This window comes from Sinocyclocheilus rhinocerous, unplaced genomic scaffold (genome assembly GCF_001515625.1).
Source record: "Sinocyclocheilus rhinocerous isolate Xijiao unplaced genomic scaffold, SAMN03320098_v1.1 scaffold1338, whole genome shotgun sequence".
Classification (NCBI taxonomy): domain Eukaryota; kingdom Metazoa; phylum Chordata; class Actinopteri; order Cypriniformes; family Cyprinidae; genus Sinocyclocheilus; species Sinocyclocheilus rhinocerous.
In genome coordinates this window covers 521,384-536,409 of record NW_015632722.1, presented here as the reverse complement: position 1 = coordinate 536,409, position 15,026 = coordinate 521,384, and the positions used below count along the sequence as shown (strand labels likewise).

The 15,026-nt window shown below is 38.7% G+C and overlaps 2 protein-coding genes across 2 annotated transcripts; one reads left to right on the top strand and one right to left on the bottom strand.

The window, feature by feature from the left end:
* Window positions 1–1,566: 1,566 nt before the first annotated feature.
* Window positions 1,567–10,300, top strand: LOC107742835 (wiskott-Aldrich syndrome protein family member 2-like). The gene is made up of 9 exons (XM_016555892.1): window positions 1,567–1,726; window positions 2,542–2,697; window positions 2,777–2,911; window positions 4,366–4,519; window positions 4,690–4,807; window positions 4,921–5,045; window positions 6,062–6,232; window positions 6,308–6,768; window positions 9,338–10,300. The coding sequence occupies exons 2-9, from the start codon at window positions 2,565–2,567 to the stop codon at window positions 9,493–9,495; spliced, it is 1,455 nt and encodes a 484-aa protein (XP_016411378.1). The 5' UTR covers window positions 1,567–1,726; window positions 2,542–2,564; the 3' UTR covers window positions 9,496–10,300.
* A 1,217-nt stretch (window positions 10,301–11,517) lies between these two features.
* LOC107742872 (G-protein coupled receptor 12-like) lies at window positions 11,518–14,303 on the bottom strand. Its single transcript, XM_016555945.1, has 2 exons — window positions 14,107–14,303; window positions 11,518–12,844 (listed from the first exon to the last, which is right to left on the bottom strand). The coding sequence occupies exon 2, from the start codon at window positions 12,840–12,842 to the stop codon at window positions 11,862–11,864; it is 981 nt and encodes a 326-aa protein (XP_016411431.1). The 5' UTR covers window positions 12,843–12,844; window positions 14,107–14,303; the 3' UTR covers window positions 11,518–11,861.
* Between the last annotated feature and the right edge of the window lie 723 nt (window positions 14,304–15,026).

The following is a 15,026-nucleotide window of genomic DNA, read 5'->3' as shown; positions in this document are numbered from 1 at the left end:
GGGAAGGATGCTGCGTTTTAGACACAATGTTGTATGCAGGGTGTGAGGTTCATCGGTTTGACCACAGCGGTCGAGGGAGTCAAGAGCCTGCATCAGTTAAGAATCATCGGGCTTGGTTGGACTGGAGAAATCCACGCTGTCATTCAGGCCTCGTAGGTAATGTACAACACAGGCTGCTTGACATTATGGACTCCCTGGGCCACACCACGGTATCTACACCCAAATACACTCATTTTAAGATTCTCTTACATGCACTAGAAGTCACAAATAATTTCACACTCACCGACCAGTGCTGAATCAGTAGTGAATCACCACTTTATGTACTTAAGTCTGAGTTCACACATGGGTGTCATCGCAACAGTGACTCATAAGATGAGTTGCACTTCAGGGTATATGTGTATTATATTTTATCACTGGTCATTTAAAAAAACAGATTTCATACTAATACAATATTTTTTTTGTGTAATCTCTTGCTTTTTTTTTTTTGTTGCTCCCATAATGTCACATTCATTTAGTGTGCGTTTATGTAGGTTGATGTTCTGCGTGTGGATTTGGAGAGTGCTGAATGGCGCATATTAGAAAACTGGATTAAGGATGGAACTCTCAGAAGGATCAATCAGCTCATTCTGACCATTCATCTGCAGTGGGCGGGGTTTGAGGTGGGTGGTACCGAAGAGGAGGTGGTGCGTTTCTGGTGCAGTATACTGAGAGCCCTCCGTATCTCAGGACTCAAACTCGTGCATTCAGCACACGGCCCTGGACACATAGTGCTGAGACACAAACTGGCCAACTCTCACAGCTCATACACACTCAGCTGGATGAGGACAAGCGAGTAACCTAGATAACCAACTGCAAAAGACACTTAGATGCAGAAGCAAAACTCTAATGTGTCTAAGAGTACTTTAAACTAAAACAGCATCGTTTAATGAGGTGGACGTGTTGAATACATACAAATATGCATGAAATTTTTAAGCGGTAAAGTTGCATATTAGTATTATTTTGTTTTTTTCTCTCATCACAGGCTAAGAAGTGCCGTCTTGTGGTTGTGAACAGTACTGCAATAATTCAACTCGGCATTGTGCGCACAATTAAATCTATCACGCTGTGATATTCCTTTAACAGCCATGTTAAATTAACGTCATTTTTATACAACAGGGCTACGTGCAATATTTTACAAGTGCATTGTTTTATATGAAATAAACTGTACACAATAAAATGTTTATTAGAATTGTGTCCTATTTGTTTTTCGGTGAGTAATGAAATCCTGGGCTGCATTTGAATCACAAAAAATGCTAAAAGTCAAATCACGGGCATTCCTTAATCTTTTATCACTTGTGGCTTTTTCTCCACTGAATTTCGCCATGTTTCGGATTTGTTCGGACTGGCCCGATGTTCAGGAATGTTGATTAGCTCTCCCCTCCGTGTAGAAACTGCGAACAGATATTTTCAAGCCGCTAGGGTGGAGTTGCGCTTTAAAGATTTCAGTTACCATATCCGCCCTTTTTTCTGTGATTGACGGACGCATCAGCCAATAGTATCTTTGGATTGACACGCACCGTCCAATGAAAAGTTACCAAACGCGGGACTGAGATGTTGCTGACTGCCATACAGCTCTTGTTACAGCACTTGTAGACATTTTGTCGGCTTAGAAAATTATGGAAGGCATTAAACTCAGGGAATGGTACTGCTGAGGTAGTTGAAAGGCCAAATCCATTTATATATTCAGGTAAGAACGAGATGTACTTTATATGTGCGTAAAGTTTTAAAAAGTCGCAGTTGGGTTGGCGAGTTGACAGTATGTAAGGTTAGGCAGCTAACGCTAATCACTTCCTGCTCCGCACAGACGCCTCCGAGAGTTTAGGCCTCCGCTACTAGATTTTGAAGCATTTTAAACTGTCGTGACGAATAACCCTATGCCAATTTGATATAGTCGAAGCTTTAACTTTGGACTGGAAATCAGTTCACTAGGAGCAACTTTGATTTGATCTTATCTTGTCACAAACAAAGTTAGGTTAGTATGTTGTGAACTAGAGCCTCCACTCCCTCCCAATGTAGGAAGTCTGATGGGTGAACATTTTTTACTTTATGCACGGGCATTATTTTCTGAATTTAACCTGAATTATATTAAACTTAAAATTTGATTCAAATGTATAAAATGATTCATATCTGTAAATTTAACAGTGAGATAGATAGGCTATATAATAGGTTATATACACTGATTCATAACTTGGTGAAAGGCTATGACTAGTTGTTTGTAAAAACCACAGATGAAACCGCTTTTAAAATAAAATGTATATAAAATATGAATAGCACGAAGACAAAAAATGTTAAAGGGTAGTTGCTCGCTGGTGTTATCTGCAGAAATTAGGATGCAAGTTGCGTATTGGCAGAAGAAACACAGCAGCAGTTTTGGTTCTGCTTTGGATAAATATAAGTCTCTGAGTGTCGGTGTGGGGAAAAGCACCAGCCCATGTCATAGATTCTACCAGCCCCAGCTAATGACAGAATTTGTAAAGCATTGTTTTTTTTTGTCTCAAAGAGGAAGGTGACAGATAAGCTCCATCATGCCTTTGGTGACGCGAAACATCGAACCACGGCACCTCTGTCGCCAGTCACTGCCAAATACGATCAAGAGTGAACTGGAGTGTGTGACCAACATCACACTTGCCAACATCATTCGCCAACTTGGATCACTTAGTAAGTGTTTGTGTAATGGGGTGTATACTGAAGAAAATCAGTTGTGTGTTGCTGCTTTTAAGCCGTGGTTTAATCATAGGTAAGTATGCAGAGGATGTGTTTGGTGAACTGTTTGTCCAGGCCAGCTCGTTTGCCGAACGGGTCAACACGCTGGGAGAGAGAGTGGACAAGCTGCAGGTCAAAGTCACCCAGCTGGACCCTAAAGAAGAGGAAGGTGAGAGATACTGGGTTATGCTCAAAATTTTTCATTATAATGATGTGGCGTATTAGTCATATTTTGCTTTGGTTTAAGAAAATCTCTTTTTGGACCACACTTGTTTGCTACAGAAAACAGAATTGTTAATGCTGTGTTTGATTCCAGCAAAGTACAATTGTATTATTGCATATTTTGTTTTGTTTTGTTTGTTTTTTTATTTATTCAGCATACAGCACTTTTTAGTTGTTTTGTATTAATATTTTATTTATTTATTTGTTTCATTTCTTTGTTTCTTTAACCAACTCTTTTTGTTTTTCTTTTGTATTATTATTTTATGTATTTAAATGTATTTTTGTTTTCTGTTTTGTATACCCAACTCTTTTTAGTTTTGTAATTTTTTCCCCCCTTTTTTTTATATATTCAACTCTTTTGTTTAGCTCTTTTGTATTATTATAATTTTATATTATTTATTTTTTATTACATTTTCTTCTCATTTACTTTTTATGTGTCTCCAACTCTGTTTTTTAATTGATTTTTTTTTTTTTGCAAACTCAATCCAAACTATCTATTTGTGGTTTGAAATCTGATTAAAAACTTTTTATTTATTTTTTTTTTTTTAAAACTCTTTTTGTTTTTCTTTTGTATTATTATTTTATGTATTTAAATGTATTTTTGTTTTCTGTTTTGTATACCCAACTCTTTTTAGTTTTGTAATTTTTTCCCCCCTTTTTTTAATATATTCAACTCTTTTGTTTAGCTCTTTTGTATTATTATAATTTTATATTATTTATTTTTTATTACATTTTCTTCTCATTTACTTTTTATGTGTCTCCAACTCTGTTTTTTAATTGATTTTTTTTTTTTTGCAAACTCAATCCAAACTATCTATTTGTGGTTTGAAATCTGATTAAAAACTTTTTATTTATTTATTTTTTTTTAAAAAAAGGTTAAAGAAAGTTGAGCTGTCATGAGTGGTCTCATGACAGCAATTAGGATGGTCATAACATTACTTGTTTTTAACCAGTAACATTTAAGTTTATTTTTCTAGAAGTGCGTTACACCTTTTTTTTCAAGCAAATTTTTTTTTAAATGCATTTCAGTGTGAACCATCAGATCGGATTTCATGTGCTTTCTCATTACCTGTCACGGTAACGCCATACACAAAGGGCAGTAGCGTGACTATAGATGTATCTGAATTCACTCTTGTTTGCTCATGTGACATTCATGTCGAGCAGAGGCGAAATTAGTGATTTTCCCCATCTACTCCCCTGTATTTCTTGGCGTCATTACTATGGCAACACAGATTTGATATAATCACTTGCAAAATGACAGTAGCCATAAATATCTGAGTGCAGTGTGAAAAAAGCCTTAATTCGTGCTTTTTCGAGCAATGATGCAAAATATTAATTAATTCCAAATGTTATCATCTTTCTTTGTTCTTTTCTTCTCCTATTTTTGCTTTCTTGTTCCAGTTTCTCTTCAGGCAATTACCAGCCGCAAAGCCTTCCACTCCAATTTCATCCAGGATCAGCAGCTCTTCATTAGGGCATCATTACCGCAGCCTATCCAAGAGACCTATCTGACCTGCAGCCAGCCACCCCCCCTCAACAATCTGAGCCGTTACAGGTAAACACACCATCACATCTGACCTCCATTTACTGACCTTATAAAGGCAATAAAATTTAGTATTTGCATGTGAAGCTCTTTATATTCATCACAATATATTAACTGTATTGCTTCAGAATATGGTTCTTTTGTTTCAGTATAAGGTGGTTAAAGGGTTTTCTGTTTTTCAGGGATGATGGTAAGGAGGCTCTGAAGTTCTACACTGATCCGTCTTATTTCTTTGACCTTTGGAAAGAGAAAATGCTTCAAGATACCAAGGACATTATGAAAGAGAAACGCAAACATAAGGTGGGACATAAGAGTATGATGCGTGCGTACACATGTATTGCAACACCTCGAAATACCATCCAGACTGCATGAGCTTCTTTAACTGTGTTTATTTCTGTGTTTATTGAGAGCAGAAGAAGAAAGATGACAACCCTAACCGAAGGAACTTGAACCCTCGAAAGATCAAAACACGTAAAGATGAATGGGAACGCCGGAAAATGGGGGAGGAGTTTGTTCTACCCAGAAACGATGCCATGGGGTAATAAAAAAACTAGGGCCAGACTGACAATATAGATCAACTGATGTTAATCCATCTTCTAACTTTGATGAACCAATATCGATTTATAAATCCCAAAAATCTGTCTTGGGTCTATGCTCTTTTCAGTTGATACTTGACGTAAACCTTATTTGAAGCACATGTCCCATCCAATAATTGCAATACGTTTTGTGACTTGATTTTTAACAAAGTCCGAGATTTCAAATTCTGTCAATTTTATACCAGATTCAAAGCATAGATGTCATTTTGATGCTCTTTCATGTGACGTGACAGATCAGTTCAAGCAGCAGTGAACCGGTCATCTCTTCCTTTTTACTAGTTATGTTGAAAGAAACCGTACAACTTACTGAAACTGTTTCATGCAATAACTCAATCAGTGTTTCAGCCGTGGAAGGACAGCTTGTGAACAGCATGTCACGTAATACCACATTTACCTCAGGAAAGGGTCCATAGCTTTTTAGTTAGCTAGAAAAAATAACTCTAGGGAGGAACTTCTGCTAAATAAATGCAAGTTATTATTATTATTCATTATTTTTACTTAAGATGTAAGTGTTGTCTTCATTATTTAATTTAAGTTCAAATAAATCATTTATACCACCATTCATATTTTTATATTTATATTTAGAGTAGGAACATTATTATTTATTCAAATATTTAAAAATATTTGTGCAATTCAAATGTTTGTACTCAACTATTTTATACAAAAATAAATATATATGGACTCTTTTGTTAATTCTAACCTTTAATAGTATTATAGTAATCTACTAGTTTAGTTTACAGCTTTAGTTGAGTATTCCTTAAATAAATTGCCATGTGCTCTACCTGATATACAGTATGTCCAAATTTATATTAAATCGATTCATAAGCTTCTGAATAGAATTGGATTGTGAAATCTGTCAATACCCCAACACTAATAAAAATAGCATGGTGCAGCACGACTGTTGGAGGATATTTTTGATATTTGTCTTTAATATTACTGTTTTATGTGTCACTAACAGCAACTCTTCAGAAGTGCTGAATGGCAGCATTGGCTCTGGTGATGATGGTTTTAATTACTCTGATGGCTATTTGGACCAAAGCACTAACTCCTACAGCTATGATACTGGCTCTCCTCTCCCACCTCCAATGCAAGAGGACTTCCCACCACCACCACCACCTCCAGACATGCCGTGAGTGTCTTAAAATAGCTTGCCATTTGAAGTGCAGATTCATTTTTGAGCTGACAAACGTTTATCCTCTTGCAGGTATAATGATGTATCTGGGGGTCCTCCTCCGAAGCGTGGTAGTCTTTTAAGCCCCAGTCATCCTCCACCAGCTCCACCAGCGATGCCTTCTTCTCCAGGCCGTCCGACTGTGGCTCCTCCTCTGGTACCACCACCACCTCCACCTCCCGGTGGCATGATCCCACCTCCACCACCTCTAGGTTTCGATTCGCCCCCCTGTCCCCCTCCATTCTCCAGCAATTCTGCTTCCATCCCACCTCCACCACCACCCATGGAAGCCTGTACTCCAGCTCCTCCACCGCCACCCATGGCAGGTGGACCACCTCCTCCTCCCCCTCCACCTCCTCCTCCAGGCCCTCCTCCACCCTCTGCTCCAGCCCCACCTCCCTCAGGAGGAGTCTCTGCTCCTGCCGCACCCAAAGCCCAGCCTGCTCCAGCCGAGGGTGATGCTCGCAGCGACCTTCTTTCAGCTATCCGTCAAGGTAACATAACTACATACATTTACAAACTCTTTAAAAGTTTGATTCAGTCAGATTAAACAATTGGAACATAATCACATTTACCACTGCTAAGTAGGGCTGCCCTCGACTAAAGATTTTTCTGGTTGACTAGTAGTCGTTCATTTTAAGCATTAGTTGACTAATCGCAAGTTTATTAATAAACCATTGAAATCATTATAATGAGACTTTAATTGTCTACATAGCCTATTAAGCGCTCAAGTGCACGCATGAAGCTTGCTACAGCACACCAGCAGAAGTAATGATCATGAATGTGTCAGGGAAAAACCGTAATGAGGCTGCATTAACAGTTTAATAATTTATTGATAAACTAGCGCTTTCTTTGTTTTCGGTTTAAGAGAAGAAGTCGGCGACACCGACTCGTCATCTCCGTAGTAGTGGACGCACCTGCATGCATGTTTCATACGGATTACATAATCTGAGAAAAAAAAATTTTCCATTTGAATTGGTTAATTTAAAAGTAGACATTTCACTCTCTATAGATATACTTTCCATGTCTGTAGCCTAAGGGAAGTATACACGGAGTTTCGCGCTCAAGTTCACAGACCGAGACGACAGAAAGCGCACCCTGTTTGCTTACAATATTTTACAAAAGTGCAATATTTTGTTGTTATTGTGAGTGCACACAAATAAATGTAGAGTCTTTACAGATTCTAAAGATGTATTACTCTTATCTGTATGACCAAAAATGATGGAGTAGCCTATTTTAAGAGCAAGTGAGCGCACTGGCGCCTCCATCTGTCATGTAGTGAGCGCACTACTGTTCAGCTTCCACACTCCGCACAGACACTTGAATAGTGCACATTTTTATAGGTTAACATTAAATTGAGCGGCCATGTAAAGTTGCTGCTACTAACATATTTCAGGTGATAAGCCATATTTGAGGTTGATGAATGATAGGTGAGCGTTTGAATGTCCTGCCCGATATATTACCACAAAGACCAGCCGTTAACGCTTCCTGTGGGTTTTTTTGAGGTTGATGAATGATAGGTGAGCGTTTGGATGTCCTGCCCGATATATTACCACAAAGACCAGCCGTTAACGCTTCCTGTGGGTTTTTAAACTTTTTTCCTGCGAATAAGCGACTAATAAACTTTTGGTCAACCAAGCATTTTCTCTCGTCGACTATTAGGGGGCAGCCCTACTGCTAAGTTAAATTTCGTGGGTGAAATCCAGTCATTCCAATAGGAATCAGCACGAACGTGAAGACAAAAAAGTTCTCCAAGCAGATTTCGCTCATGTTCAAATTGGTTATGTGAATTTGCTGTGCAGACCGTCAGACAGCTGCTTGGTTTGAAAGTGTTTTATATATCTTTACGATATTGATATTGAACATTGAACCTTTTTGCGTTAATGTGACTGCACTTTTAGTTTGCCTGAAAAGTTTTTTGTGAAATTAGACTAACAGACCTTGATAATGTGATCGTAGCTTGGCTTCGTCTAGCATGTATACACATTAATTGCACTACAGTTGTCCTTGGCATTGCATGCACGCTCCCAAAACAATGCGCATTGGGTATTTAATCCTTCAAATATTTGATTACACTTTGTATCTCGTATACTTGGACAGTCAGCTTATAATTCAACTAAGCAAAAACCTGCTGCTGCTTGATTATAACTGTGCATGTACACATGCTGACTGTAAATTTACTGACTTGTTTACAACTGAAATGAACATGTTTCTGGTCCGAGCTAAATTTAGGTGTGAATGGGATCCGAAACATTTCATGATTGTGCGTTCAAACAGCATTCGGATGTCAGAAACGCATGTGGCCCCATCGCATTTGTAGTGTAGTGCTAATGTGTCATGGATAGAAGTGAAGACCTGTCTGTTTATTGTGCTAAAACAATGGCTTTAAACACCTTTGTAAGAAATTTTTATTTAGCAGTATTTATTTCGGTTCAGTTTAGCAAAATCATATCACTGGGGGTTGAGATGCACTTAATATGTCTGTATATGGTACCATTCAAACATTTATTTGGGGTTTGTAAGATTTTAATGTTTTTGAAAGTCTCTTACGCTCACTAAGGCTGTTTATTTGATCAAAAATACAGGTAAAAAGATACTGTTATAACAGAATAATTGTTTTATATATATATATATATATATGTGTGTGTATGTGTGTGTGTGTGTAATTCATTCCTGTGATGACAAAGCTGAATTTTTAGTAGCCATTGCTTCAATCTTCAGTGTCACATGATCCATTGGAAATCATTCTAATATTCTGATTTGGTGCTCAAGAAATATTTTCTTATCAATGTTGAAAATAGCTGAGCAGCTAAACCACGATAATTTTTTTTAAGGATTCTTTTCATGATTTAGTTAACAAGATGAGCATTTAATTGAAATCTTACTTTTGAACAGTAGTGTTTGCCATGTTTGAAGAGTAATGTCTTACTGAACACTTATGATTATCTTACCTAAAACAGATGTTAATACCACAAGTTAACAAGGCTTTCAGATCATTTCTACACATGTGAAATGTTTCTTAAAATGTGTCTGAGCTTGCTGCAATTGTGTCTGCGTGTGTAGGATTTAACCTGCGTAAAGTGGAGGAACAGCGAGAGCAGGAGAAGAGAGATCACATGGGAAATGATGTCGCAGCCATCCTGTCTCGTCGCATTGCCGTGGAGTGCAGCGACTCTGAGGATGATTCATCCGAATTTGATGATGATGAGTGGTCTGAGTAAAGCTATCGCCTCGCTCTTCATCACCTGTGTGATGTCATTAAGATCATTCCTTTTAGGCCTCACACTTCTCATATTACCTGTTTACCTGCAGTGAGGCCAAAAGCAAATAAGGGGAAGAGGGCCAAACATTGTGTGTGTGTGTGCATCTGTGTGTCCAAAGGGTTGAGTCTAATCTAAATTAATTATTTAGTTGATAAGCCTTCTCCTTTTTCAGAGCGCCTGTGCCTCTGTATAATGTGGTCAAAGGTAAACAGAGAGAGAGCGTGTGTGTGTGTGTGTACGTACGTGTACTTCCGTATTTTCCTCTTGATGCATCTGTAACGTTTCTGTTAAAATCCCACATGATTTAACATTACTCTGTATTAACTAATCAACTAAAGCCTTCCTTACAGCCAAGACTAGACACACTTTATAATGCAGATATTTAAAATAGTAAGTTGTTTTGTGTCTATGATAATTCTTGCATCTTGTAGGATGAAATAACCTTGTATTTCATTGCAGTATGTATTCACGCTCCATGACCAAACGTTTTATCTGTTTAAATGGCATCCAGCTGTGTCTGTGCTGTTTTCAGCCCTCAGGTCTGACTGAATGATGTTTGTGTCAGCCTCACAGTACTACCAGTAGTTTTTTCTTTGTTTAGCCCAAAGTGCCTGCTTCATAATGCCTGTTGTTTTAATGCCAAAGTTTTAGAAATTATGCAAGATTTTGAAATCAATGAAAAGTGAGATTGTTTTATTTGATGTATGTGGGTAATAATTTCGAGAATTTTCTATCAGCAACTGAAATAAAATCTTAAATATAATACTGTGTCTGGCTGCTGTTACAGATCTTTCATAAGAGTGTTGTGCATAGCTGAACTTTTTTTTTTTTTCTACATGTTTGAGCTTGCATGTGCAGAGGTTTTTAGAGACTTCAAACTCTACAGCAGGACGGCAATTATTTTATACTTTGTAAATGAGATTTTAATACAAATACAAAGATTTTAAACCCATTCACTAATGGCGATAACTGTAACATTGTAATAACAATCGTTCGAATTCAATAAGAAAAGTTCACACTACGCCTATAATTATAATGACACCGAGGAACGATATCATTGGAACAACTTTCGGAACAATTTTTTTTCCAGCTGACGAATTATCAATCAGAATCTACCCATCTTTAAAGAGCTCAAGCATTTAAAGTGGCAGACGACAAAATGCACGCTTCTAAACAGAACGTCGTATGTGTTTTGTTTGGTGTGAAACACTGTCGTTATATTTATCAATCTTGGTGTGAACGGGCCTAAATTGTCCTACTCGGCAACGCAACCTTGCAGTTCTTGAAAATATCTGCTGCACAAAAAATGAGGCACTAGGTTGATTTTTACTGTTGGTTAAAAACCATGTAACTTCATTCTAGATGTTTATAGCAGTGTTATTTTAGTATTGAGATACTGTTATAGGGTTGATGTTTTTTTTTTTGTTTTTTTTTCGTTTTTAGTTTCTTTTTAAACATTTTTTAAATGTCTTTTTCATGTGTTCTATATATTTTAATTAATTCTCATTTCAGTTTTAGTTATTTTAGTTAAACTAAATGAAAATTAGACATGTTTTTCCATATTTCGTTTCGAGTAATGGAAGTTTTTTATGGTATTAGTTAACTTTAATAGCCTTGATTCAAAGCCAATTTATTTGGGTTAATATTTCAAATCTTAATTTTGATATAAAAAAAAGTTTGCTGAAAAAATACAACAGAAAATGTACAAAAGTTACAATTTATTCATTATAAACATTTTCCATAAAACATCTCATTTCAACAACATAACATTCATTCATACATTTGGACATTTTGTGCAACATTAATACATAGTAAGTGCAAACAAGACATTTATGAAGTATAAAAAACATCTGTCAGAATAACAAATGGCAAATAATTTGATCATTAAATACAAAAAATATTCAACCAAGTTTCAGTTTAAAAGTCAAGTCATTGTAAAGTGCAAATGATTTCGATTCCATCAGTAAACTCTGAACTTCAGAGGATGTAAAATGAGGCACAAATCTGAGACATTAAAGTGGACAAGAGGGTTTCTGCGTGAACCCTTTTAGTTGGCTACTAGCTAAAAGGATACAGTGGCAGTCTTCTCAGTATAAAATAAAAAAGGGCACACACAGTTCCATAAACCCTTTTTACCACTTAATAAAATGATGCAGATGAGATCAGGTCACTGACAGTGGTCATGTTAACACCGTTGAGACAGGAGATTTGGCAACTGGCACAGTGATATTCCCAAACAGGAACAGACATAAAATGTGAAACGGAATCTTGTATGGCACCATAGAATCTTCCGAAGTGTTCAGACGTGCTTACAGCACATGATGTTAGACATCACTGGGAGTGTGTGTGTTTTTGTTGGGTGTGTTTGGTAGACAACAGCAGCAGGCCTGTCGCAGCACTCTCTGTATGTGTGTGTTTCTGTAGGCATAGATCAGTGGGTTCAGCACAGAGTTTCCTGTGAGCGGAACCAATGTGGCATAAGTATACAGAGCTGGGGACGATCCATCGCCCAAGAGACCATACAAGGCGAAGGGCATCCAGCAGCTAGCAAATGTGGCGAGGATGAGGGCGAGCGTGTGAACCCGACGGCGCGTGTGCGTGCGCGCAGATGGGAGCGTGTGTCTCTGGAGGGCGATTTGGTGCGAGTGGCGAAGTACGACCCGGCAGATACGAGCGTTGAGCTGCAGCATCAGAGCCAAGGTCAGCAGGAAGCCGCCGCACAGGGTCGCCAGGTGCACTCGGGTCAAAGGGCGAAGAACGCTACAGGATTCTCCATCGTGCAAGCAATTCCAGCCCATGGCAGGCAGGGCACCTTGAAGACCCGCAAGAGTCCAGCCGACGGCCAGAGCGCAGCGTGTTTGCGTGTGCGTGCGACGGGATCCGTAAGTCAGAGCGCGATGTAGTGAGAGGAAACGGTCCAGGGTGATTACCAACAGGGAGAACACGGACGCACTGAACGCGCTGACTAACAGACCCACGCTCCCCAGCTCTAGAGCTTCTGAGTACACACACCGGCGAGACAGGAAGTGCAAAAGGAGTCCCACCCCTGCCAGGAAGTCCGCCCAGGCCAGGCTGCCGATTAGCAGGAACATAGGTGCCCGTAGAGATGACGAGGAGAAGATGGTGGCCACGACGATTGCATTTTCACAGCAAATCAGGGCTCCTGATATGCACAGGGCCACGTCCCATGGAGTCATCACTGTGGCCTCCAGGGGTTTAGGGGTGACGTGGGAAGGGGTGAGTTCCAACAGTTGGTCCATCGCCAAGATGACTTCTAAGCCCACTGCAGAGTTATTCAGGGCCATTACTGTGGGAGAGTGAGAAAAGATGTAGTCACGCAATTCACAGCACGGTGACTGTCACATATTCTGTTGAGCACTAGAGCTCCTGCGCTCCACTCCAAGGCCTGACCTCATAATGACATGCAGAGTAAGATGAACAGCAGTTTACAACATCGTATTCAAACTGTCATCCCTAGTTTGCACACTACTGTACTACTGGAGATGCTGGCAAAGGCAAAAGCAAAAGCTAATGAAACACTTTATTAGTCAGTCTCAAAATGCATACATTGCACATTTGATTTGAATTTTTAAGTTTACATTACAATTACAATACAATTTTAACGTAAAAGGTATATTTAATTATATGTAAGAATTCTGCAATATGAACCTGTTACAATATAATATAATATAATATAATATAATATATGCTACTTTTCAAAGGTTTGGGGTTGGTAAGATTTTTTAATGTTTTTGAAAGAAGTCTCTTATGCTCACCAAGGCTGCTTTAATTTGATCAACAACACAGTAATATAGTGAAATATTAAAATTTTAAATAACTGTCTTCTATTAATATATTTTAAAACATAATTTATTCCTGTGATGGCAAAGCTGAATTTTCAGCAGCCATTAGTGTCACATGATCATTCAGAAACCATTCTAATTTGCTGATTTGCTGCTCAAGAAACATTTCTTACTATTATCAATACTATATATGCATATTGGGTTGGTGAAGGTTACATTTTATGTTGTTTATTAACTGCATATTGCCTTATTTTAGTGTTTTAGTGTCATGTGGTATTTTGTCTATGTATAGGTAATGTGCATTTACATTCATGTTTCTTTAGTCATTGTTCATGGAAAGGCTAATTTTGAACTTTAAGCTAACATGTATTTGCCACCTTTTATTATCATCATGCAAAACTGAACTCACATTATTCATATGGCATTATCATTAATATTAATTCAAATAAACTTGCAACAATTACACACAAGTCATAATTTTAATAGGTTTATAAGCAAACGAAATATGTCCAGGTATCCCCTGAATCCTGCAGGGTTAACGTGCGCCTGGTTGGGAATCACCGTTTTTAAGTTCAAAGCGCTCTTTAAGCAGACTGATGTAACATACGAGGTTATGTAAAATACACAAGCACCAAAAATGCCATCCCGTATTGACTTGAATATTCTCGCTGTATTTGCACAGCGAATTTCTGACAGCAAAGCTACGAGTCACCTTGAATTGAACAAGAATTCACAGAGTAGATAAAGATGTATAAAACAGACTTACGGAAGCTGTAGAAGATTGCAAAGGACAATTCTTCACGCCACCATCCAGCTGAAGGTCTCTTGGAGCGCGCGCTGAAATCTGAGCTCGAGCTGCCGGTGAAGAACCGGGGCAAATCCAGTTCTTGAGAAAACGATATCTTGTTCTTCCTGCAAAGCGAGGTTCCTTCGTGGCTCCGCTGTATTCGGTCTTTCGATGTAACACTCAGCTCCGGTGGGCTGTGAGCTATACCCTCACCGATTCCCCTCTGACGTCAGTTACGATGACGAGGGGCGATTCTGCCCCGGCCGACCAATCAGGAGACTCTCAGGGACACCAGCCTCTGTCGTAATTTCATTCATAAAAATACCGCATTCTTTCACCCCGCCCACTGCGACGGCGGGAGAGAAGACAAAAGTGTAATCAAACGGCCTTGTTAAAGGCAGTCCCTGCGTGGACCAAACTACACTGGGCCTTCATAAAAAAAATCATTGATAAACTATACATTTATAACTAGTAAACTTATCTCAAAATACAAAAAGCTGGCCGAATCAAGCGTGTGATTTGCATGCGCGTGACTGAGTGTGATTGAGAGAGAATGTGAGAGTGAGTCACTGCTGTCCATGGTGCTGAAGCATTTGCTTGCTGTGTTGATTGTGACGTAAATTGTGCCGCACTATTGCGGTACGTGGCACAACTCTACGATTATTAATTTCACCTCTACCATAAGATCGCACGTGCTCATCTATAACCTTTTATAAGTGACAAAGCTAAAATGTACACTGTCGCAAACAAGGAACTCGCGCACGCACATCTGCCTAATTTACCATTGATTTAAATGTTACTATTCGGGTGACTGAAGGTTATAACTATGACATAATTTTCCTGCAGATGATGGAGATTATGGCGCTTCCCGGCAGATTTGGCGCGTGGGCGTCGCAGTG

Excerpts from the sequence above, each read along its gene's own strand:
- LOC107742835 (XM_016555892.1), top strand. The coding sequence starts at position 2,565 with ATGCCTTTGGTGACGCGAAACATCGAACCACGGCACCTCTGTCGCCAG. Across the intron at positions 2,698-2,776 it reads TCGCCAACTTGGATCACTTA|GTAAGTATGCAGAGGATGTG; the intron begins GTAAGTGTTTGT and ends GTTTAATCATAG. Across the intron at positions 2,912-4,365 it reads GGACCCTAAAGAAGAGGAAG|TTTCTCTTCAGGCAATTACC; the intron begins GTGAGAGATACT and ends TTCTTGTTCCAG.
- LOC107742872 (XM_016555945.1), bottom strand. The coding sequence starts at position 12,842 with ATGGCCCTGAATAACTCTGCAGTGGGCTTAGAAGTCATCTTGGCGATG.